Source organism: Gallinula chloropus (genome assembly GCF_964237585.1).
Source record: "Gallinula chloropus genome assembly, chromosome: 1".
Classification (NCBI taxonomy): domain Eukaryota; kingdom Metazoa; phylum Chordata; class Aves; order Gruiformes; family Rallidae; genus Gallinula; species Gallinula chloropus.
The window spans coordinates 19,460,930-19,483,137 of record NC_140085.1 but is presented as its reverse complement, the minus strand read 5'-3'; the positions used below and the strand labels follow the sequence as shown (position 1 = coordinate 19,483,137).

At 50.1% G+C, this 22,208-nt stretch overlaps 1 protein-coding gene across 1 annotated transcript; it reads left to right on the top strand.

The window, feature by feature from the left end:
• Positions 1-1,242: 1,242 nt before the first annotated feature.
• On the top strand, positions 1,243-20,618 carry GTPBP1 (GTP binding protein 1). Its single transcript, XM_084278688.1, has 12 exons — positions 1,243-1,443; positions 7,010-7,121; positions 9,567-9,747; positions 10,805-11,153; positions 11,563-11,686; positions 13,606-13,720; positions 14,178-14,322; positions 14,445-14,627; positions 15,380-15,515; positions 16,091-16,269; positions 16,626-16,823; positions 18,386-20,618. The coding sequence occupies exons 1-12, from the start codon at positions 1,252-1,254 to the stop codon at positions 18,476-18,478; spliced, it is 2,007 nt and encodes a 668-aa protein (XP_084134814.1). The 5' UTR covers positions 1,243-1,251; the 3' UTR covers positions 18,479-20,618.
• The last annotated feature ends 1,590 nt before the right edge of the window (positions 20,619-22,208 follow it).

The window sequence follows — 22,208 nt, the reverse complement described above, 5'->3', positions numbered from 1 at the left end:
GCCCCGCACGCGCCGACGTCGCACGCGCGCCCCCCCCTGACGTCAGCGCGCGGCGGGCGGGCCGAAGAAGGAGAAAGAAAGCGGCGCCGGGGAGGGGGGAGTGGAGAGGGGGACGGGGATGGGTTTGCTGCTGGGGCGTGGGGAGAAGCGAAGCGGGGCCGGGAAGGAACCGTGCCTGCTTTCAGTAGCGCGCCGGGCTCGCTTTACCTCTCCCCCTCCCCCGCTACCCCCCGCCATTTGCTGCGTGACCTCAGGCGCGCTCGTTTCCCTGATCTTCAATTTCCCTTCTCGCCCGCTTAATTAACGAGAGCGCCGAGACTCCCGCCGCGATAAACGAGCCGGAGCAACTGAAGCGGTTTACCGCCTGCTGAATTAAACATGAACCCCACCCCAGAGCTGAGCTCCGCGCCAAGGCGGATGGAGCCCGTGGCGGTTGAGCGGCGGGCGCGAGGCCCGGCGGAGGAACAAGGGCGGGCAGCTCGCCCGTCGCCTGAGGTGGAGGGGTAAGGGCGGGTCACCTGCCAGCCCGCGGAGCCTCTCAGCAACCGGGCTTTTTTCTCCTCCGCCGGCCTGTTCCCCGAGCGGTGTGGGCGCCGCGGGCTCGCACAGCGAGCAGGTGAGGCGGCGGAGAGGCTTTCTGTCAGGGATTTTCCTGTCAGGTATGAGGAGGCGGCGACCCCGCTTTACCGGTGAGACCCGTCACCTCAGCGCAACACCCGGCTGAAACCGCCGTACCTACCGCTTGAAGGGAGACACTGCTCTTCGTCCCATTTGCTTGCACAGCTGCCCGTTAAAAACGTCCTCTTTTTCATTGGCTGGCCCGAGAGAGTGCCCGCCCACAAGGGCGGCCCCTATCTATTCGTGGCAGCTCCTCAGTCCCACCCAATCTCCCGAGTCTTCTTACTTGATTGGCCCTTAAGGTTGTTTGTAACGTAGATCTGCTCTCCTATTGGGTAGGAAGCGCCGGGCACGTCCGGCGGGCTCTTGTTGTGAGTGTATATATAGAAAACGAGCCGAGCTGGCAGTGGTTCCCCCATTGGCTTCGCGCGCTTGGCGGGGGCGTGGTCCCCCTCGTGAATAGCAATTACACCGCCTGCCGTCGTCATGGCTACAGGCTAATTGCCCCGGTCCTCGGCCAGCGATTGGGTGGCGCTGCCCTGGCGGGCCGTGGGCGGGGCCGCCGCGCCTCCCGGGCCGGAGAGGCGGGCGCGGGGAGCGGAGGGGGTGGGGAGGAGGGCCGGGGCAGGGAAGATGGCGGCGGCAGAGCGGAGCCGATCGCCGATGGGGGGCTCCCCGGTACCGGCCTGCATGTTCGCGCCGGAGCCCGGCTCCCCGGGCGGAGGCCCTCGCGTAGCTGCTGCCGCCTGTCCCCTCCGCGCCGCCTTCGACGCCGAGGACGGCGAGGCGCGCAATGGCGAGCCCGAGATCGACCTCACCAGTAAGGTAGGCCTGGCCGGGGAGCGGGCGGTGGCGAGCGCCATCGCCCCGCCGGCCCCCGCGCTGTCCTCTCCCCGCCGGCAGCCTCGTCCGCGGGGCCGCTCGCCCCCGGCCCAGCCGGAGCGCGGCGGCTCGTCAGCCGGAGCCGGCCCGACAGCCGGGGCCGGTCCCTCCCTTCGCCTTTCCCCTCCCCTCAGGAAAGCGAGGGGCTGGGGCGGGGGGCGGCGGCCTCAGCCGGGCTGGCGGTGTCTGCCCGGGGCTTCCCCGCGGTTGGAGTTGGGGCCCGGGGAGGTTCCCCCCTCGCCCCGACATCTGCCGGGCGCGAAGGGCTGCGTGGCAGAGCCCGGCACGGTGGGGAGGCGGCTGGGAGGAGCGCAGGGAAGTTGAGCTCCGAACAGCCGAGAGCGAGCTGTGCCCTGTCCGGGAAGGGAGGGTGCCGGCTCCTCATCCGCCCTGCTCCTTCCCTCCTCGGCTCCTCAGGGAAGTGCCTGCAGCGGGGTGCTGCATCCGCTCGGGGTGTTGCAGGGTCTGAAGCTGACAGCTGCTTTCGTGTCTCGCTAACGTTTTTCCTCCGTGTGGGTTCCCTGTAGTTATCTCTGCTGCCAGTCATACTAGTTCCTGGGGCTTTCTTCACAATCTTAAAAGCAGGTCAGAGCTTGTAACTTTTGAACGTAAGGGCTCAGGGACAAGGACGCCTTACTCTCACGAACCGGGTTAAGTCAAGGTTTGTTCACCTTGTGCAGTTCCTTTCTAGGATCCAAGTGACAGAACTGTCTGGTGGTCTTGTTACTGACTGAATCTGTTCACGCTTCCACCTTGCAGGAAGGTATCTCATAGTAATATGTGTGTGCCAGAGCCTGACACAGACTATTATTATTAGCTGCCTTCCTACAGTCTTCTGTTTTCCCAATTGGCCGATCTCTTTAACTATACGAGTTTTGCTGCCAAGGGTTTGATGTATTGTGATGACATCTCCGAGCCTAAAGTCTCTCAAAAACTCAGTTCAGTCCATTTGTAATTTTGTGATCCAGAAGTCAGCATAGATGGTGATTCCTCCTGGTTTTCTGCCATCCCTCCTCTTCATGCTTCCAGCTGGCTTTGTTCCAAAGCCCTGGATATTTCTTGCCCTCTGTGGAGAAATGGAGAGAGAAGAATTGTGGTGTGTGAGTGTAGAAACATTTGGTTTCGAGGGGATGACCGGATATTTTACGATGTGGTGCTGTATTACAGTGAATGTTTGAAGTTGTCTTATAAGAAAGTAAAGGACAGAAATGAAACCTGCAGTATCTATCGAGTCACCTGTTTGTGTCTTAATGAGCTGGACAAGATTTTGATGCAGGATGCCAATATCGATCCGTGCTTTGTCTTGGACATCGCTGATGTAGAAGAGGGCACAGGAGGACACCGAGAGCTGTGTCACTGATTCTTGACAGCTGGGAACCTGACCAAAACTCTGACGAAGAGGGAGTGTTTCTTCTACAATGTCCATTTGTGTTGACAGCCTGTCTTCCGTTCCTAGAAAGCTGCAGACGCTATGGAGGCGATCGGTAAGCATTTTTTTAACCTTTATTACGAGTTATTTTTCACACAGCAGTGTACACCTGCTCTCTTTTCCCTAGACCTTTCATTCACCCCCATCGTGGATGAGAGCTAAGACTATGAGCTCTGCCCCATCTCTCCAAGTTAGTCCTCCGCTGTGTGTTCAAAGCAGCAATCCCATATGGTGAGAATGCAGTAGCTAACCTGACCCCACCTGCTCCAATCCCCCCATCTTTTCTGTCTTCCCACCTGAATTACTGCCCTCCAATTCCTGCTTAAAATGGTGATTCCCGCTGCAGTCAGTTTGTTTGCTAGTTGCTACTTACATCCTGGTCTGACCCACCCACTTGCTGTGTTACATACTTTTCTCCCAGTCCTCCCCCAGTGTGTTCACTGCAAGGTGTGCTCTTTGTAGAGAAGAACGCTTTGGGATTCAGTTGTCAAGTGCCCCTTGTCAGCTTTGGGATTCAGTTGTCAAGCACACAGTTCTGTACCTTGTAGGTCTTCGTGGGTGCTTGCTTTCCCTTCAGTGCTAACACGCTGCTGTAGTAATCATCTTTCAGGTCAAAACCATATCACAGCAGGATGATACTTAGATTACATCTACATGGACAACAGACCATTAGTGGCGCTTGAACTATCTGTGTCCAGAGGAAATAGAAAGCAAAATACAACATTCCAGATGGTGCCTGTGCCCTGACTTGCTGGTGGCTGGTGGTGGCTCTCCAGCCGTGCGAAACACCCGGCCATGTTGCTCTGATAAAGAGCAGCACCGCGTCCCGCGTAGTATTTGGTTTGCCCTTAATCTTTATAGCTTGTCTGCCTCATGGATATGGGATGCTCCTTTTGTAGCACTGTAGCAGTGCTGATTTCACCACAACTCGATCTCACAGGTGTCGTGAACTTGCTGTTAATTAACACTAGGGCCTGCTGCTTGCCATGGAACAGCACAGAACGTTTTCCCTGGAGAGAGATCAGACAGCTGCAGCCTTTGCCCACCTCCAGCGTATGTTAGTCCCACTGCTGATCAGAGGGAAGTTGGGAAAAGCTGCCTCTCCCCAAAGGCTTGGGAATGGACTTCAGAAATGAGATCTCATACTTGAGAGATGTGTTTCTTTCCACTGTCATGAGGATAAAGTGATAACTGGGTGTTACTTTTTTGCCCTGTAGGAAATCCGAGGTTGCAAGACACACGTGGCTCCTGCTGTTCAACTGCATAATGCCTGGCGAAGTGGAAAGGACAGAAGTGGAACTTTTTGACTTTGTGAAAACCTCTGAAAAACAAGAACATGTAATGCAAGCGCAGAGGGGATTGCCCAAAGGTGAAGAGCAAAAACAGCAGAGAAGCCAAGATGAAGGGCCTCTCTCTGACCATGGAAACGATGAAGAACAGGCTCCCATTGTCCAGGAAGCTAGTTAAGGAGATCTTCAGAACAGCAAGGAAAGTCTTGCAGTGACCTGCGAGCTGCCACATTGGCTGGGGGCTGCAGGCTGCTGAAGCAGCTGTTGGAAGTACTGAACAGTGTTGGAAAAGTGTGATCTGTGAGAGCTGCTACTTGTTCAACACATCCTTCTCTTGAAATCCCACTATATTGCATCAGCTGTGAGCTTCACCAGCCCCAGGGTAGGCTTTGGAGGCAGTCTACCACTGGAACACCCTTCAGCAGCGCCTTTGCATGACAGGGAAAGCAGCAGGGTGGTGGAACAGTGTTTTGAGCTGATGTGTGTGGCTACTGCAGTGCTTGAACCCCCAGCCCTTCTGTGTGGCACCATGGTGAAGGGCTGCAGCAGCTGTTCAGCTGAAATGTTCCCTGGTACTTTAGACAGCACCCTGCCCACTCGTGATGCTGAAGCTCTTGAACTCTTTGAACAATGAAGCTGGTGGTGAGGCTTGAAGAAACCAAAGTTAGCACGCTGCTACACTGGTGGCCTCTGTTACTTTATCAATCTTTATGAGCATAAGAGTGTGTTTAGGAGATCTTCCTGAGTGTGCTGGAGCACTAGCCTAAACAGTGACCCTGTCTGCTGTGCTTCCAAGAATTCTTGAAAGTGCTCACTGGGCAAAACAAGCCCTACACATCAACGCACAGTTTTCTATTCCTGTCATAGTTGAGCCTCTCAACAGTTGCCAGTTTCCTTCTTGTTACATTTACATCCACTGGTCTCCTTTAAGAAGAAAATGAAACCAAAATAATGACTAATAAAACCAAAACTTAACCATTTATAGCATGGAGCAGAAAGACTGCGTGGCCTTCCAGATCAGAGTGGTTTGCTGCCCTTTGCAGACTGTGCCAGGTAGTTCAGAGCCTTAGGTAGGGCACACATCTGAAGTAGGTGCAGGAAGATGATTTTCTCTCTCGTAGCTGTCTGGCCCTTGCAGACACAGAGGTGCTGTGCATGACCTTAGCATTTGAGGACAGCGTTGCTTTGGCTGCTGAAACCTTCTAACCAGCACTTCCTGTCTGTGCTGTAGATTTCCAGATGCATGCATCGCTGCAGTTCTAATGCTTAAGCATTAGTTGTGAGCTTTTCAGTTCCTTTACAACCTGGGTTTCTCATCAAGGTTTTCACCTATGCAGTAGTAGTAGTAGTAGTAGTTGGTAAGGGTAATTCCTCCTCAAGTGCATGTGTTGTAGCCATGCTAGCAGGTCAGGCCCTGTTAATGGAGTGTCGAGCAGACTTGGGAGATGTAACCACTGTGAACGGCCGTAAACCAAATGTTTTAGGCAAAATCTAGCACAGGTTTCAGACTGGCCTGAGTGCATAGGGAAGAGCAGTACGTCTGTCTGGGCGCGATTCTGTACCCTGTGTGTAAGGACTACTAGTGGGAGTATGGATTTCACCGAGTCTTGTACTGTGGCACTGGCATGCCTACCCCCAGGGCTATCAGTAGGTGAGAGCCTTTACAACTCTTACTTAGAAGTGAGTTTTTAACAGCGATGTGTATCTCATCAGCACTGCAGCTGCTGTGCCAGGATGCTCAGCCGCCAACAGATGTGCAATCACGGAGGCAGCTAGAGAGCAGGTAGCTGTTCAGTCCTGAATGGGTGATGAAGGTCTCTTTGGTTTGTCACTGCTGTGCCACCGTGGTGACCGCTCTGTGCCAGTGTCTTCAGCTGCACTGTGTGTGTGACACAGGTTTTTGCCAGAAATGGCACTACACTGTAGCCATGGCCACACGCGCAGTGGCTCTATGAAAAGTCCTTCCTCAAGCACGGTCTTCTTGTCCTCATTTTCTGCTTTGTTTGTCTACATTTTCCTTCCTTTGATGCCTCTGCAGGGAAAGGCGAAGGAAGTTGTGGTTGTTGCAGTAACTGCAGTCAGAGCTTGTTGGTAACACAGCTGCCAGCTTGCAAAACTGCAGCTCTTCATTGGCGAAATGTCCACATACACTCACAGAAACTGCTCTGCATATCTGCTGCTTAAGTCCCTCAAGTTTTGTTAGGAGTTTGAAAATAATATTTGCTTGTGTTGTCTCTGCCCCCCTCAGAAAACGAAAGGGGAGATCAAGTATGCAAAAGGCTTAGGAAGTGCTCTAGGTGTGTGCTGCAGGGAAGCCTGACTGGCTCCTGATGGTTGCCCTGTTGTGCTTTGGAGGAGTGGCAGCACTCTGTGCAGCAGAGACTGTGGAGTACCCAGCCAAGGAATTTCTTTGGAGAAAATATCTCCTCCTCTTTCTGTTTTCCTTGCATGGAAAGATGTATTACAGAGAAGTACTTCAATGTGGCTTTTAAACATTGGTTACTTCAAAATAAGATGGTTGGTATTCTTTTTGGCTTTGAAGTATATCTTCCAACATAAATACTCTGAGCTCAGAAAAATAACATGCAGTGTCACAAGAAAATTGCTGTCAGCAAAGCTGATTTAGAAAAACCAGCAACCCCAAACCCCAAAACTAAACCACTAGAAAGTGGTCCTTGAAAAGAGCCCTTCTCTTCCAATAAAGCACGTGGACCGATTGTCCTTATAAGTGAAGCTGGTTTTGAAACTGCTTCCTTGACATCTGCAAATGGACATTTAATCTGTTTTCCAGCTGGTGATGGTGAGTCCAACTTCAGAGCAGTATGACAGTTTGCTCCGGCAGATGTCAGAGAGAATTGATGAGGGATGTGGGGAGACCATCTATGTCATTGGTCAAGGATCAGGTAAGTAGAGCTTCGTCAGGAAACCAACAAACAACACTGAAATCATAAGAAAAACCTACTTCATCTAACTGGGCTGCCACTGAAGGTAGTACTTGCTTCTCCAGAGTAACTTGGAAACCTCCATAAAGTATAGGAGAACATGCGGGTCAGATTATTATATTACAATAAAACTGCCTCATCTAGTGGGGCTGAACATATTTTTTTGTATAAAATCATACAGGTTCTTTTTGGAAACAAGACTTCACGTGGGTGGTCACACCAGGAAAAGACAAAGGATCTGAAATTAATAGTAACAGTTTTGGTAGAGATGTCCTCAGTGTTTGCTGGAGGTCTTGTTCTGTCTGGTTCTGTTCACTTCTTCGTTGTAAATAACAATATTTTAATAATAGTTTTAAGATACTTGAGATAGGGAAAATATACAGTATACTTGTCTGACTTTGTTTGATTGTGGGTGTCTGAGAGAGAAAGGTTTTCCTTGTCTCAGCCTGAGGCCTTTATTGTCACATTAACTCGGGTGTGACTGCAGTTGTTTGTTTGCCTTTGCAGATTTTAGCAGTTAGCATGGGTTACCTTTGTTCTTTTCCACAACTTGAGCATTTGCATCTGTTTCTGGTAAGCTAATACTGAGCGTGGCCTTGCTTTGAAATTGAAATTAATTTTTTTTAGATATGAAAAAGTTTATGGCTATTGTAGGGCTAAAGGCAGATTTCAAGTGTTGTAGAGATCTGCTGGCTAGCAAGTTGTTACGTCCAGGCCTTCTGCTAGTTAACTGCATTTGAGGAAGAATAGGAGAGTCATGTTGTCAGGGTCAGGTTTGGCTGAGATAATGGTGGGTAGAGAGTTGTGTCACCCCAGAGCTGGGTGCTTTTTGGGCTTTCTTGGTAAAGCAGCTGACGGAAGTCAGGATTAAGTGACCACTTGTCATGCAGCTGGTATCACAGGGATCGTGCTCTTCTGTCCAGGTGAGTTTCTGGTGTGTAGTATGAATCCTTGGTGTTTGGGATAACCACATCTGCAGGGGACGCTAGTAGCTAGTCAGGCTCCTAAGATACCTTGTGAGGGTGTTAACTGGTTGTTGTTACAACAGTATACTTAGAAGTAGGCATTCATCTTTTAAAATATGAGCTAAAGGTTCTTTGTTTTGGATGACTGCATAGTTGAGGGAGATGGGGATCTTTTCTGTAAATCTGAAGCAGTAGCCAACTGAAAATAAATCTTGATCATCCTGCCACCATCCCTTATTCGTTTTGAGTGTCTATCATTTTGATCATCATGGGTACCCAGCTCAGATGACTCAGAGCGAGTGAAGACTGCCAGGTGGCTCACTGCTTCAGTAGTCACCCTTCCCTTTTCCCTTGGCTCTTATCTTGTCTCCTACTTCTCATTCCCCCTTCTATGCCCCAGGACCCCAGACGTGGTGCTTTCTGTTTTCCCCACCATCTCAACAGCTCCTCAGCCAGCTTAGGTTGGAAATCACCCAGCAACTCTACTTGTTGTAGAGCTGTGCAGTAGTTAAAATGCTGATTAGCCCATGCAAACTGCAGTTACAGCTTACCAGCTGATGAGTCAGCCGTGCATATGAACGCGCACGCAGCCATAGCTTTGGTCATCCCAGTGCTATTTGGCTCTCCACCTTTGTTTGTTGTCTTTCTTTTTTTATCCACAGAGGAGATTCTGGCTTGAAATCTGTGGGGCTTCTCAGCCCCTGCGTAGGGAGAGAAGCTGAGAGCTGTGGTGGCCTTTAAACTGTCTAGATAGTCACCACTGGCATGCTCTGACTGTCAGCTCTTTGCTTGGGTGGGCTGCTCAGAGGCAGAAGTGCCTCCTTGGTTTTTTTCTGGTCTCGTGTGCCGTCAACATTTCTTCCAAGTCAGCAAGACATGCCAAAAACATTGTTTAAACTGGAGTATGTGGGGGCTAAAGAAACTGCTGCGCAGGCCGGGCTCACATGAAGTATCCGCTTGGGATGTGGTTTTATAAAATAAGCTGACTGTTTAAATTGGTCACACATTCACTGGTTAATTGTGGTGATATTTCAGTCAGAGCTTTCGTTCTGTTAATGCTTTTCCCTTTACTGCGGTGTGAGAGGTGACGCTTTATCTGACTGAAGGGAATTGCACACGAGGTACCTGCAGCGTGTGAAGTCAGGGCAGTAGAAAGAAAAGTGTCTGTCTTCCTGATCTCCAAGAATTTGCCTGTAGAAAATGTGCAGAAAACCCCTCTAGATGAAAGGTGGTGCTTTTCTAGTCTCTCTTAAGAATTGGAGTGAAAACCACCCTTTTTTCACTTTGGACAAAGGGTGTTTATTCTGTTTAACGTGTCCGACATCTCCAGCCCGCATATAAATCCCGATCGGTGGGAAAGTCCCGGGCAGAATGGTGTTGCTGCTGGCTGTTGCAGGGTGGTGCTCACTGACTGTCCTTTGTCTCCTCAACATCGCACTAGATGGGACTGAATACGGTCTGAGCGAGGCCGACATGGAAGCGTCTTACGCCACGTTGAAGAGCATGGCCGAGCAGATCGAGGCAGACGTGATCCTCCTGCGGGAGCACCAGGAGGCGGGGGGCAAGGTGCGCGACTACCTTGTTCGGAAACGTGTGGGTGACAACGACTTCCTGGAGGTCAGGTGAGGAGCCGGGTGGAGACAGGGTTAGTCAGCAGCCCAGCTGCATTCTTACCTTGTGAGCAGTCCCTGATGCTGAGCCAGCAACGCTGATTGGAGTCTGGGTGTTGTAGCTACCCAACAAAGGGGAATGAGCTTGACCACTCCTTGCTAATTAAATCATCTTTTTGTTGTTGTTGCCGCCGCCGTCTCCTTTGTGAACAAACTGTTTGTGGAGATGTGCTGGTGTTTAGCTGAGGGCTGTTGCTGTCTGGGTGACAGCTTCACAATTTGGGGATCTTTTGTGGGCTGGAATCTCAGTAGAAGAGAGTCACATGTGCCCGTGTGTCTGTGTGTGCAGAAGTGCACGCTGCTGGAACACGATGCTTTTGACTAAGGGCTCAATTCTATTCCAAGACTGTGATGATCCAAGTCACCTTTTAATGGACCTATAATAGCTTGTGTAACATGACTTGAGAGGCTGCCCAGACCTGGATGGAATGAATTTCCAACATTTGCCAACAGCCACCTTTTATCAGATACAACAAAGGAGATTGCTGCAGGAGAGGGTTTTCCCCTAAAACGTTTTGGTGTTGTTTGGGCTTTGCCTTTTCAGGAACAGCAGTTTAGATTTCTGTGCTCTCCCTAGCACCTGCTGCTATTGCAACATGAGGAATATGAGAAAGGCAGAAGTCTTCTAGACCAAGTTGGGATTTAGTCTTTCCTTTGAATTGATGCAGTGTAGATATTGGATTGCAGAGACCAGGAGTTGAAGAGAGGAACTGTATATGGCATCAAGCAGCGGTGGGTTCAGCTGACTCTGTTCTGGACACCAGTGGCACGTTTCCACAGTTTTCTGCATCAGACTCCCCAGAGTCTGGGATCTCTGCTGTTAACTAATAACTGTGAAGGAATCTCTGCTCTGCTTGTGAAAGTCTTAACGTTTTTGAATCTCTGGTTGAAGGTTAGGCAGAAAAAGCTAGTTATTTGCTATAACAGGGGTGCTCAGGGGTTTTTTGATTGCTTGTTTGTTTCTTTGTGTATCACGTTTTACCAGGCTTCTGTTGCCTTTCCCCTCCAGGGTAGCGGTGGTCGGCAATGTGGACGCAGGAAAGAGCACGTTGCTGGGTGTCTTGACACATGGCGAACTAGACAACGGCCGAGGCTTCGCTCGGCAAAAGCTCTTCCGCCATAAGCATGAGATTGAGTCAGGCCGCACCAGCAGCGTGGGCAACGACATTCTGGGCTTTGACAGTGAGGGCAACGTGGTGAACAAGCCCGACAGCCACGGTGGCAGCTTGGAATGGACAAAGATCTGTGAGAAATCCACCAAGGTCATTACTTTCATTGACCTGGCTGGTCATGAAAAGTACCTGAAAACCACCGTCTTCGGCATGACCGGACATTTACCCGACTTCTGCATGCTTATGGTAGGTGGCAAGAGAGATGTATGGTACCAGCAGGAGCAGGGCTGATCGCAGCATTCGCAGCCTCAACTTCTTCCCTGTTGCTAAGTCCCTGTGCGGTTGCAGAGGGTGGCTGCATCTCCCAGAGGTGGAGAGCAGAAGCCACTGTGGGCATCTCAGAGGCAAGTGCCCCGGGACTGTCAGTCCCAGACAGGCACAAGGTGTGTGATTCTCAAAAATGGGAAGATTCCTAAGTTGTAGAAAACCTTGTTAAAGCTGAAGAGAAACAAGTCCTTAGCCAGTGTCCAACAGCATTTGAAATGAGCATCCACAACGTATTCACAGCCTACTGCGTGACTGGCACAAGACCTCTATAACCCAGCTCACCACAGGAGGAACATTTATGACCCCGTATCTTGTATCCCTCATGTAGGTTGGCAGCAACGCTGGGATTGTTGGAATGACCAAGGAGCACTTAGGCCTGGCACTTGCACTTAACGTTCCTGTCTTTGTTGTGGTGACCAAGATCGACATGTGCCCTGCCAACATCCTGCAAGGTGAGTCCTACAAGCTCTCTTCAGGGCTGTTTCTTACCTCTGTGTGTGCTATTGTCCTCTGCTTGGGTTGAGGAATTACTGCTGGAGTAAAGCTGCGTTATCTGGTTTTGACTGCATCTTCAACACCTTCCAGAAGTGTGTCCTGTTCCCTTGCCCACTTTGCTGGCTGTTCACTCTTAGTCACTGTCTCAAAATTACCCAAGTTGGGGAACTCAGCTGGGCAACCCCAGAGTGTTGCCTACAGGGTTTTGCTTAATTGAGCTCTAAGGGGAGAAGCAAACCTTTGGGGTTGTGGCTTTGCTTTCTCTCTGGGGGTTTAAACCTGGAAGTCCTCTTGAAAGCCACTTAGCCCACAGTTTGTGATCTTAAGCTACGATCAAAGCTGTTCTCCAGCAGGCGTTAGGTGAAGGGGCAGCTGCTTGTTACATCCTGCTCACCTGGGCACTGCTCAGACAACCGTCTGTCCCAGCGGCTGGGATAGCTGCAGCAGCTCCTTCCTCTCTCTGAGCAACCAACGAGCACTTCATGCATCGTGGTTCAGAGCAGCTGCATATGTGGGCTGTTGGACTAGACACAAGCAGGGGCGGCAGCGAGCAGCAGGGGCGAGTGACTTTTTTGCTCAGCAGCAGTTAAAGCAGCACTGCTAACCCCAGCAGTGTCCCTTTAACCCATGCTTGATGTTTTCTCAAGCTCTGTCCAGCTCTCACCTTTAAAAGCCTTTTGATGCGTTTCTCACGCCTTCCGGAACACTCTGTGGTTAATTGGAGCAATGATTATTTGTTTTGATAATCAGTCCTGAGAATCAGGAATGCAGATGCTCCTGGTGCTGTCTGTGGTTAGTTCATTATTGTCAGAAACCTAAATGTGTTTCGGGTAAACAGACACCTGTGCTCAGAAGACAACCTCAATGTCTCTATATTAGATGTTTGGCAATGTAAGACCTGACCATAAGATAATCACTGGGAAGGAAGGAAGGAGAATGTTTGGCTCGGGGTGAGGAGAGAAGAGATGCTCTTGGGAGAAGCCAGTCCTGTGTCATGTTCTGTTTAAATTAAATAGACACAAGATTTGGCTCAAGTGTATCTGTGAAGAGCAGATGGCATGATTAGATGTTTGTGTTTCTGTATCCAAAACATTACTTTCCCATAGACAATCATTTGTTCACAAAAACCATCTAATTGGATGACAGTTGCAGGATATAAGTTATTTGCTCTTCTAGCCTTTTTTTTTTTTAATTCCCTTAATTTATCATTAGGCACCTTGCAGGAGGCTGATGCTGGTGCATCAGGTAATGCACCTGCTGCCTGATACCTGCAAGACTTAGAAAACATAAAAGAAGCAAAAGGTCAAAGTTGGGAGTCATGAGATTTGTCCCAAAATATTTATTTTTGGATCTGGTCCACCTAGACTGACCCAGTCTGGTGATCTCTATCTCTTTTATGTTTCTCTAACTTTGGAGGGCAGGTGAATTGTCAAGGAGAGGGTGTTGAGGTTTGTTTGATCAAAATTGATTTGTCAATTCACATATTCTCCAATATTTCAATTCCCAAGTACTTCTGGTTTTCATTTAATTCAGTATGAAAAATCCTTTAAAGGAAGAGGAATACTTTGTCCCTGCTTAAATCTACTTCGTAGCTATAAAGTCTCGACTTTGCAGCATTGCACTTGCAGATGCAAACGCGTCTGTTCATACACGATGTGGCTTGGCAGCAGGCTAGCTGGCATGAAATGGAAGATGGAAAATGGCTCCTAAGTCCCACCTGGGTTGCAGCAAACTCAGTCTCACTCACGCACCTTTAGCCATCTTCTCCTGTCTATCTGTGGCAAGAGCACCAGTCTCCCTTCGGGGAGAGACCCCACAAAAGCGATTTGTAAAGGCGGGAGATGCTGCCCTAACAATATTCATTTCACCCTTTAAGAAACCCTGAAGCTGTTACAGCGACTGCTGAAGTCCCCAGGGTGCAGGAAGATTCCCGTGCTGGTTCAGAGCAAGGATGATGTCATTGTAACAGCCTCCAACTTCAGCTCAGAGAGGTAACGGGAGTAGAGGAGAGTCGTTTCTCTTTCGGTCCTCTTTTGGAGACTGGGTGAGAAGATTCAGAAAGAGAGTCCCATTGTCTAGATGTGTGAAGGTTGCATCTGCCATGTGGTGTGTTGATTCCATAAGAATGTGTTGATTCTGAGATTGACCTGCTTGTGTTCCCCTCTCTGAGACAGAAATCAGAGGCTGCTTCTGGGCAGTCTGCAGGAGATAGGGTGTTTGCCTTCCTTCAGGCCTGGAACCTTACACCTATTCCCAAATGTCACTAGAAGGCAGAGACAATGTTGCAGGCTTTCAAACATGGGGTGTTGTGCATCTGACTGCTTGCCAGGCTCTCCCTTCATACCACTATGTATTCAATTCAGTCCCAAGATTTTGGATGTCTCCCTACACATCAAATTCCAGGCAGGGAGATAAACTAACTCCTTTTTCATCTATTTTCCTTCACAGGATGTGCCCGATTTTCCAGATTTCAAATGTCACTGGGGAGAACCTAGATTTGCTGAAGATGTTTCTTAATCTCTTGTCTCCACGGACCAGTTACAGGGAAGAGGAGCCAGCAGAATTCCAGATAGATGATACTTACTCTGTCCCGGTAAGGGGCCTGGTATTTGCATTATTTTTTGCTCCTTTTTTCAAGTTGAAGAAGGCATCTTCCCTACAAGAGGGAAGTTCTGGAGCTCTTCTGCTCATGTGCTCATTTCTTTTTTGGTGTAGGGTGTAGGAACAGTTGTGTCTGGGACGACACTGAGAGGCCTGATCAAGCTAAATGACACCCTGCTGCTGGGGCCCGATCCCCTTGGCAACTTCCTACCTATTGCCGTCAAGTCCATCCACCGCAAGAGGATGCCCGTCAAAGAAGTGCGGGGAGGCCAGACTGCCTCCTTTGCTTTGAAAAAGGTGAGGTGTTTCCTCTGTGTTTCCAGAACAGGAACCACCCTCATAATTTTAGAGCGCTCCTGGAGTTCAGCTGGAATCAGACTGCTTCTGCAGCCCTCAGCTGCTTCATCTCACAGCACCTTAAAATCCTATAGAATCTCTGTGGGTCCTATGCTGCTCCACCTGGCAGAAACACTGCTGGAGATGTGTAACAAGCAGAGGCGTTGCAAGAAAAGTCTTCTCTTGTGCTGCAGCTGCATTAGTGGCCTAGGCAGGGTTTTTACACTATTCTTCTCAACTTGTGGGACCAGCTGTGTAATTTGGGGTTTAAAAGTTAGCAAAATGTGATGCAATTCCTTTGGTGAAAGGTTCTTGTCAGTAGAAGCTGCACTGATTTTAAGGGGATACAGTTTAAGCTATTCCTGACTTAATGTGTTCAGCCTTAAACAGGCATCGTGCTTTTGGAGAGACCCTCTGCTCAGGTAATGTGCAAACAGGGTGTATGTTTTCCTTTCAAAGGATCAGTGAGTTAAAACTTCTGTGTCTATGCCCAGCATGCTAACTAAAGCTTCCTTAGAAACCTCAGTTGAACTTGCTTTTTGCAGCCTTTGCATGATATCACTGCATATTGCTGAACAGCTCTGGCTTTGCCTTTTGGTGAGCATGAGCTAGTATCTGTGAAATCCCTGGAAATTCTGTATGAAGTCATCCAGAGAAGCAAACTTCTTCCCAGGAGAATCACACCAAGGGGGTTTTGTGTCTCTGCTGTTTAGATCAAGCGTTCGTCCATCCGGAAGGGCATGGTCATGGTGTCACCTCGCCTGAATCCACAAGCATCGTGGGAGTTTGAAGCAGAGATTCTGGTGCTCCATCACCCCACCACCATCAGCCCACGATACCAGGCCATGGGTACGTGTCTCGGTGATGTCTCATCTTTGTTTCCCAGTGGTAACAGCTTATATCCACTCTAGCCTGAGATTGTTTTCCCACCGATGGCTCTGTTGGCCTGGGTATAAGCTGTACTTGCTGCTTTGACCTTTCCCAGTGATACATTAGAGAGTGGGGAGGGAGCTGACAGAGGAGGGTAGCAAAGGCTGTAGGAGATGTGTGGCTCCAGGTGTACTGGGAATGTGCCTCAGCCAGAACTCCATGCTGCAGAGGTTCTTCAGCATCAAATGCTGACCAAGAGACTCAGTTTAGGTCCTGTGCTCTGGCCTGCCCGCTTGGTATGTAGGGCTCTGCTGAGGATGCCTCTGAAAAGTCTCCACTCGTGGGGAGCTGTCCTAGCTTATATGTGTTTCCTTTCTGAGGCCTGAACAAAGGCAACAGTGAGACCCCTGTGGCCTTTGCTACACAACAGATTTTTACTTTCCAGTCTCGGTGCTGTTGGCTCTAGGGTAGCAAGAGCTGCCTTAGCTGTCTGCCTGAAGCTTACTCTGCTACTGGCACCAGCTGTTGAAAGCCTTTGTGTGTTCCATTTGCAGTGCATTGTGGCAGCATCCGTCAGACAGCCACGATTCTCAGCATGGACAAGGACTGCCTGCGGACGGGCGACAAGGCCACGGTGCACTTCCGCTTCATTAAAACCCCGGAGTATCTGCATATAGACCAGCGTCTGGTCTTCCGTGAAGGCCGCACCAAGGCTGTGGGTACCATCACTAAGGTAAAGGCTGAAGAGTCCACCTTCGTTTTTTTTTCCCCCATTAGCTACTTGGGGTGCTGAGAAGCCATCAGGACAATCCAGGTAGCTCTGGAAAATTGAGGGAAGAGGCCGCCCGTCGATCACAAGCGTTAGCCCTGATGCGGGCTGCACATGAGCGATGTGCTCTGTCGTGTGCTGGGTCTTCGCTGGTGTGAAAGAGGCCCAGAGCACTTTGAAGAGCTGCTGCTGCTTGCTCTCCCTGATGGCTGCTGGTGCCAGTTCTCTCAAAGCTTTTTGTTAAAAAGCAACACTGAACCTTGCCATATAGGCCTGGCTATTTCAGTGCTGATTTCGGTCTCTCCCTCTGCCATTTGCAGTTACTCCAGACCACCAATAACTCCCCGATGAACTCCAAGCCACAGCAGATCAAGATGCAGTCGACCAAGAAGGGAGCTGTTACGAAACGAGAGGATGGCGTTCCCCCAGCTGGGGTGGCGGCTGGAGGCCCATCAGCTGGGGATGAAGCCCCCTCAACAGCCGCAGCGCCACTGACACCTACTGCCCTGCAACCATTGGTAAGTGAGGAAGATAGTCACGTCTGTCCTAGCTGTTTGTATCCTGGCTTCATCTGTTGGAGGGAGGGTGCTCTGAAGCACAAGCATTATCCCCTCCTACTCTTGAACTCGCCTTGGGACTCAGTGTGGAGCAGAAACAAATAGAAATAGAAGTAGTGTCACAGCAGAAATCAGAATTCCCTGGTGACTGAATGTCTCCTCTTGGCTGACCTTTCAGCAGCTGACAGCTTAGGGTTCTGGGACACATTGGGTTGTGCTTCAGGAAGTGTCTAGTGTAATCTCCTGCTCTAAGTAGCATTTGCTGAGAGATGACACCAGGTTGCTCAGGATTTTATCCATTCATGTCTTGAAAACCAAGGAGGAGGAAGGCTGCACAACCTCCCTCAGCAACCTCTTTCGCTACTTGAAGATGCTTATGCTGAAGAAATGTCTCCATATATCTGGTAGCTGAAGTAGCGAAGGGTCTAGTGGGTCTGCGCTCTGAGAGGTAGAACATCCCTACATTAGAGAAATTACAACCTAAGTCGTAGGTCTGCCAAGGTGGGAGGATGGAGATGTCCAAAGAGGAGGAGAGGATGAAAGGCTTACCTCTTTCAGGAGACGTCTGTCCTGGTTGTTTTGTTGGATAGGACCTCTCAGCTCAGCTTGTTCAAGAAGGACACCTAGCCTTCCTGCTCTGAAAAGGACAGAAACCATTTCTAACTGCAGGCTTTGGGAGCTATTTATCAGCTTTATTACACGGGTCCGCTCCTTTTAGTGTACTTATCTAGTAAGTGACAGGTTCTGGAACTGACTCTGTCATGAGACCTGGTCAGTGTTCCCCCTTTTCATTTTAACTGTGGTAGTTTTCCTTGGTCAAACCTTGCCTTCTTGAGCCAAGCTGGCTGCTGAAAGAGGTCCCTCTGGCAGGGTTTCTCTCCCTTTGCATACGCCTGTGGCTTCTTACTGATTCCCCATGTCTTCCTCATCTTGTTGTAGCATCATTGTGGTTGTAAGTAGAGCTCCTAGCTTGCTCTTTGTTTCGACCCTCCCCCTGAGAGTTTGTGTTGCCTTCGTTCTTGCTTACCTCTGCCTCTCTCTCCTTGCTGCTTCCCCTCAGCCTGCACTGGATGAAGAGCCCCACATCCGTGAGGGCAATAAGGTATTTGGCTGCTTTAAAATAGAACGGTGGGCTTGCTGGCCTGAGGCTGGGAACGGGGTCAGGCTTGCAAGAGAGCCCCGCGGGAGGGCAGGGGGTTCTCCTTCCATTCTGCACAAAGCCATGGGAGTCCGACACCTCAGTTCCCCATGTGCTGGGCCCCATGGCACCTGCTGACTCTCAGGGGAACGCAGCGCTTGGCAAATTGGGTCCTCCCCACCTCAAAGGGTTGAACTTCATGGTGTATCTCTGTCCTCCTTCCTTTGTGGTGTGTCTGTCTGCTTTATCTCCTTCCTGCGGTGGGAGGAAGTTATCAGTCACAGCTGCTCTCCCGCTGTCGGGACGTGCGTGTGATCCATCTGAGCTCCCGCTGAGCTGATGTTCTGATTGAGAGGTCACTAAAGCAAATCTTCTTGTTTTACAGTCAAAAGTTGGAGGAGGAGGCCGGCGACGTGGGGGTCAGCGCCATAAAGTGAAGTCTCAGGGAGCCTGTGTGACTCCTGCCAGTGGCTGCTGAATTTCTTATTCCTCCTCCCACTGAGGAAATCCTCCCCCTCCCTTCATTTCTTATCCAAAAGATCCAGAGCAGCTTAAACCAAAACCCATCCCAGCTGATTGGCTGCAGAAGAATCGTCCCTCCTCCCTGAAGGAAGCAATGGAGAGGAGCATAATTTATAAGCTAATGAAGGTGATGAGACACCCAGAACTGAGTAACTGACACCTTCCTCTTCCCTCGTTGACACATTTTTGTACATCATGGGCTTAGTTTTTATTCTTATTAGTTTTTATTATATTTTGTGTGCATGAAGATGAGAGGAGAGTCTGGATAGAACTGCCAAGAGCCAGTTAGCTGCCTCCCTCCTCCCTCACCCCATTCTGTCCACTGGACTTGCTGCTCTCCTCTAACAGATCCAGGGGTTGTCAAGCACCTGAAATTTCAGACTTGCAAAGGTTAAAACACGTTGCTTAGGATGGCTCCGTAGGGCATTGGTTCCTCACCGCTCTGGCCCTGTACCAGATACGTTTCTGGACTCTCTCCATCTCAAACTATCTCTAAGTGGGTTTAATTTAATGTTGTAGTGACTGAGGTTTGAAGGAGATGGTGAGAAGGTTTGTTAGTTGGGAGACCTAAGAGGTAAATGAATCAGAGATCAGGTTTTGGTGCTAAGTTGAGGAATCCTATACTAAATATTCTGGTCAAATACATTGATAGCACTTAAGATTTGAATTAGAGACAGGATTAAATGGGCAATCACTTGCCCATCCTGTTCCCCTTCCCATCGTGCTGCTTTTCCTGTTGTGTGTTCATCGGAGCGAATCTACGCAGCCTCTCAAGGCTGCGGCAGCACAGCTGACAGTATTATAGCAGGGAAGCCCTCGCATCGTCCCTGGAGCCAGAGAAACCCTCCTCACCTCCGTGGACAGAGAACACGTAGTACACCTTCGGAGCAGAGGCACCAGGCAAACAGTGACCTCCCTTGATGTTGTTTACCTCCAAGATTTCCCAAATCACTTCTGGAACTCGGCAGCCACGTTGCGCCGTGGCAGAGGTAGGATTTGATTTCTCCCCTCTTGGACAAAGAGGGCAATGATGGAGTGGTACCAAACTTACAGAAGTGCTTTCAGGTTTGGAAGTAATTTTTCTGACTTTTTTTAAGGTTGTGGGGGTTTTGTAATGACTTATTCTGGCTTCTCCAGGAGGGCCCTGCAAGGACAGTCTGAACTATATTGTTACCATGTTTTTTTAACCCTGGGTTGTTCAAGTGATCGATTCCCTACTTATTTTGATCTCTCTTCTAACCCTGCCTCAGCTCCAGTGAGGACAGGAGTTACCCTCTGCCAGCTTGTGTTGAGCTGTGGGAGCATGCTAGCATTTTGGGGGAGGAGGTGGCATCCTCAGCAAATCGTTGTTCTCCCCAGCAGGTGCGGTCAGCCTCGGTTTCTTTGAGGGCTTCCTCCTCCAATGAAGGACTTTTATTGTAACTAGCTGGAGACTGGCAGGTTTCTATCCCTCCTCAGCAGGTTGTTCCTGTTTCTCACTCTGTGGAGTCCATTCCTGTTCACCTTATGAGGGGAGGTAGGCTTTCGGGGAAGGGAGAGAGACTTTTGGGCAGGCTTGGGGAGGGGAGAGTGTGTCTCCTGCTGCCAGCACCAGCACTCCAAGAGCATTAAGCAGCGTGGGAGAGGTGAGGAATGTGGTTTGGAGATGAAGATACTTCGCCTTAGAGACTGCAGGGGCCTGAGCACGGGTTGGAAGTGGGGAGGGCAGACAGTCTTTTCCAAGCTATGTGCCTAAATACCAGCACTCTCCTGGCGAGGGAGGAACTATAGGTGGCTACAACACTAATAGCACCCGCATTGTGAGGGGTGTGAAGTGTGGCTGAGGAGGGCACCAGGGCCTGGGTCCTTTGTCTTTGGCTCTGTAGCAGCATCAAACTGCATCTGGTTTCGCTGCCCTCCGCTTCCCAGGGGAGCGGGGAGCTCCAGGCAGTTTTTCTCCATTCCTTGTGCTCCCAATGAAGGGGACAGCTGAGACTGGAAGAGGGTTTATGTCAGTTTTGTGCAAAGGAGGTGGTGTGATCTCTCTGACCAGCATTCAAAGATCACGCGGGCTGCTGTGATCTATAAAATAAATTTTAAAAAAACGTTTGTTCCAAGTTAAAGTGTGTCCTGGTGCTTTTTGTCCCTCCAGAGAACCAGCAGTTGCTGCTTTAACACTGAAAGGCAGACCAAGGGGTTTGCTTGTCCTCATGCCCTGGGCTGGCTCCGAGAGGAGGGTCTGTGTGTGTAGGGAGGGCCAGGGAGGCCAAGCTATGCTGTGCCCAGAGGAGCTGCCGCTGAGCCTCTGCACAGCCCTGACAGCTTCTACCCTGCCTAAGCCCTAGTGCTTTGCAATGGCAGCGTGGGGCAATGAGAGCGTGTGCACGGCCTGAGCTGCACTCTGGGAGGGTGTGAGGAGCTGCTGCAGCAAAGCCACTGGGGTCCCACTCTTTTTGGAGACACATTGTTAGAGGCTGCAGTTTAAGTCAGTGCTTCCCGTGCCTGCGTGAGTTTGTGCTTCCCATGGCCTTTGTGCCAATTTGCACCTCACTCCTTTCTGTAACTGCCATGGGACTCTCCTGTCTCCTTGGCTGTTCTCAGAGGTCCAGGAAGGTTTTTTCCTGCCCTCCAAAGGGAAGTGTTGGGGTGGGAGCTGGAGATAGCTGGAGCAGAGGCTCACCCAGCCATAGCAGTTTTCCTGGCTGTCAGACACGAGGCACACGGGTGTGCCCAGTATCCCTCACCTCAGGGAGGGCAGAGACAGCAGAGACAAGCCCTTCCACCTTCTGGAAGGTGCTCAACACAACATGCCTGAAGGCTGGCCTGGTTAGGCCGACAGCAGTGTGACACCCCCCCTGTCCCCAAGCTCAAGGCAGTCCCATTTCCCTCTCTGCAGCCTTTTTTTCTGCTCTAGGTTAACTTCCTTATGCTAAGGCAAATTAAGTATTTCCCTTCTACTTGCTCCTAGCTGCCTGCTGAGTGATTTACAGCCCCTGTTAAGGAAAGAGCAAGCAACGTTTACCCTCAGTGGTGAGTTGTGTCAGGCTTAGTCTCACTCACCAGCCCTTGGGGCCAAGCTGGGCTCTGCTCAGGGCCAGGACAAGGCAGAGGATGGAGTGATGCCCAGGGACGCCTGCAAGGTCACTGCAGGATGAACTGAGCACAGAGCCACAGTCTGTCCCAGACCCTGGCTGCTAGAAGGACGCAGTACTTAGAGCCATAAGACACTCCAGTTTTTAAGAACAGGGCTTGTTTTCATCATTGATCAGCTTTTGCATCCCAGAGCCCGTTCCCTGACAAAGTGAAACTGCTGCCCCAAGATTTAGTACATCAGGCTGGAAAATAAGGATTTGCCAAGAGAATACATGGAAGAAGAGCTGCACCATGAGGTTTATGTATTAACTGTGCATCATCCCCACCACCCCCTTCACCTACAAACCATGCAGTGAGCTCGTAGCAGTTTTGATATAATTTATTTGTCTTGGTCTTTATTTTTTTTTCTCCTCTTGCATAGGCATAAATTACAATCTGTCAATTAAAAAATAAACCAAACAAAACAGTGCAGCATTTGCAACAGGCTACAGCATCAAATACAAACTCGGCTCCTGCCTGGAACCAGCTGTTTCCACAGGGCAAATTCCTGTCGCGGGTGTAGGGGTAACAGAAGGAGGGAGATCCAAGGAGGGAAACGGAGTAAATAAGGGAAA

Bases quoted from the DNA above. Each gene is read 5' to 3' on its own strand.
- GTPBP1 (XM_084278688.1), top strand. From the start codon at position 1,252: ATGGCGGCGGCAGAGCGGAGCCGATCGCCGATGGGGGGCTCCCCGGTA. The intron at 14,628-15,379 runs GTGAGGTGTTTC...TCTGCTGTTTAG, and splicing joins CCTCCTTTGCTTTGAAAAAG to ATCAAGCGTTCGTCCATCCG. The intron at 15,516-16,090 runs GTACGTGTCTCG...TTCCATTTGCAG, and splicing joins CCCACGATACCAGGCCATGG to TGCATTGTGGCAGCATCCGT.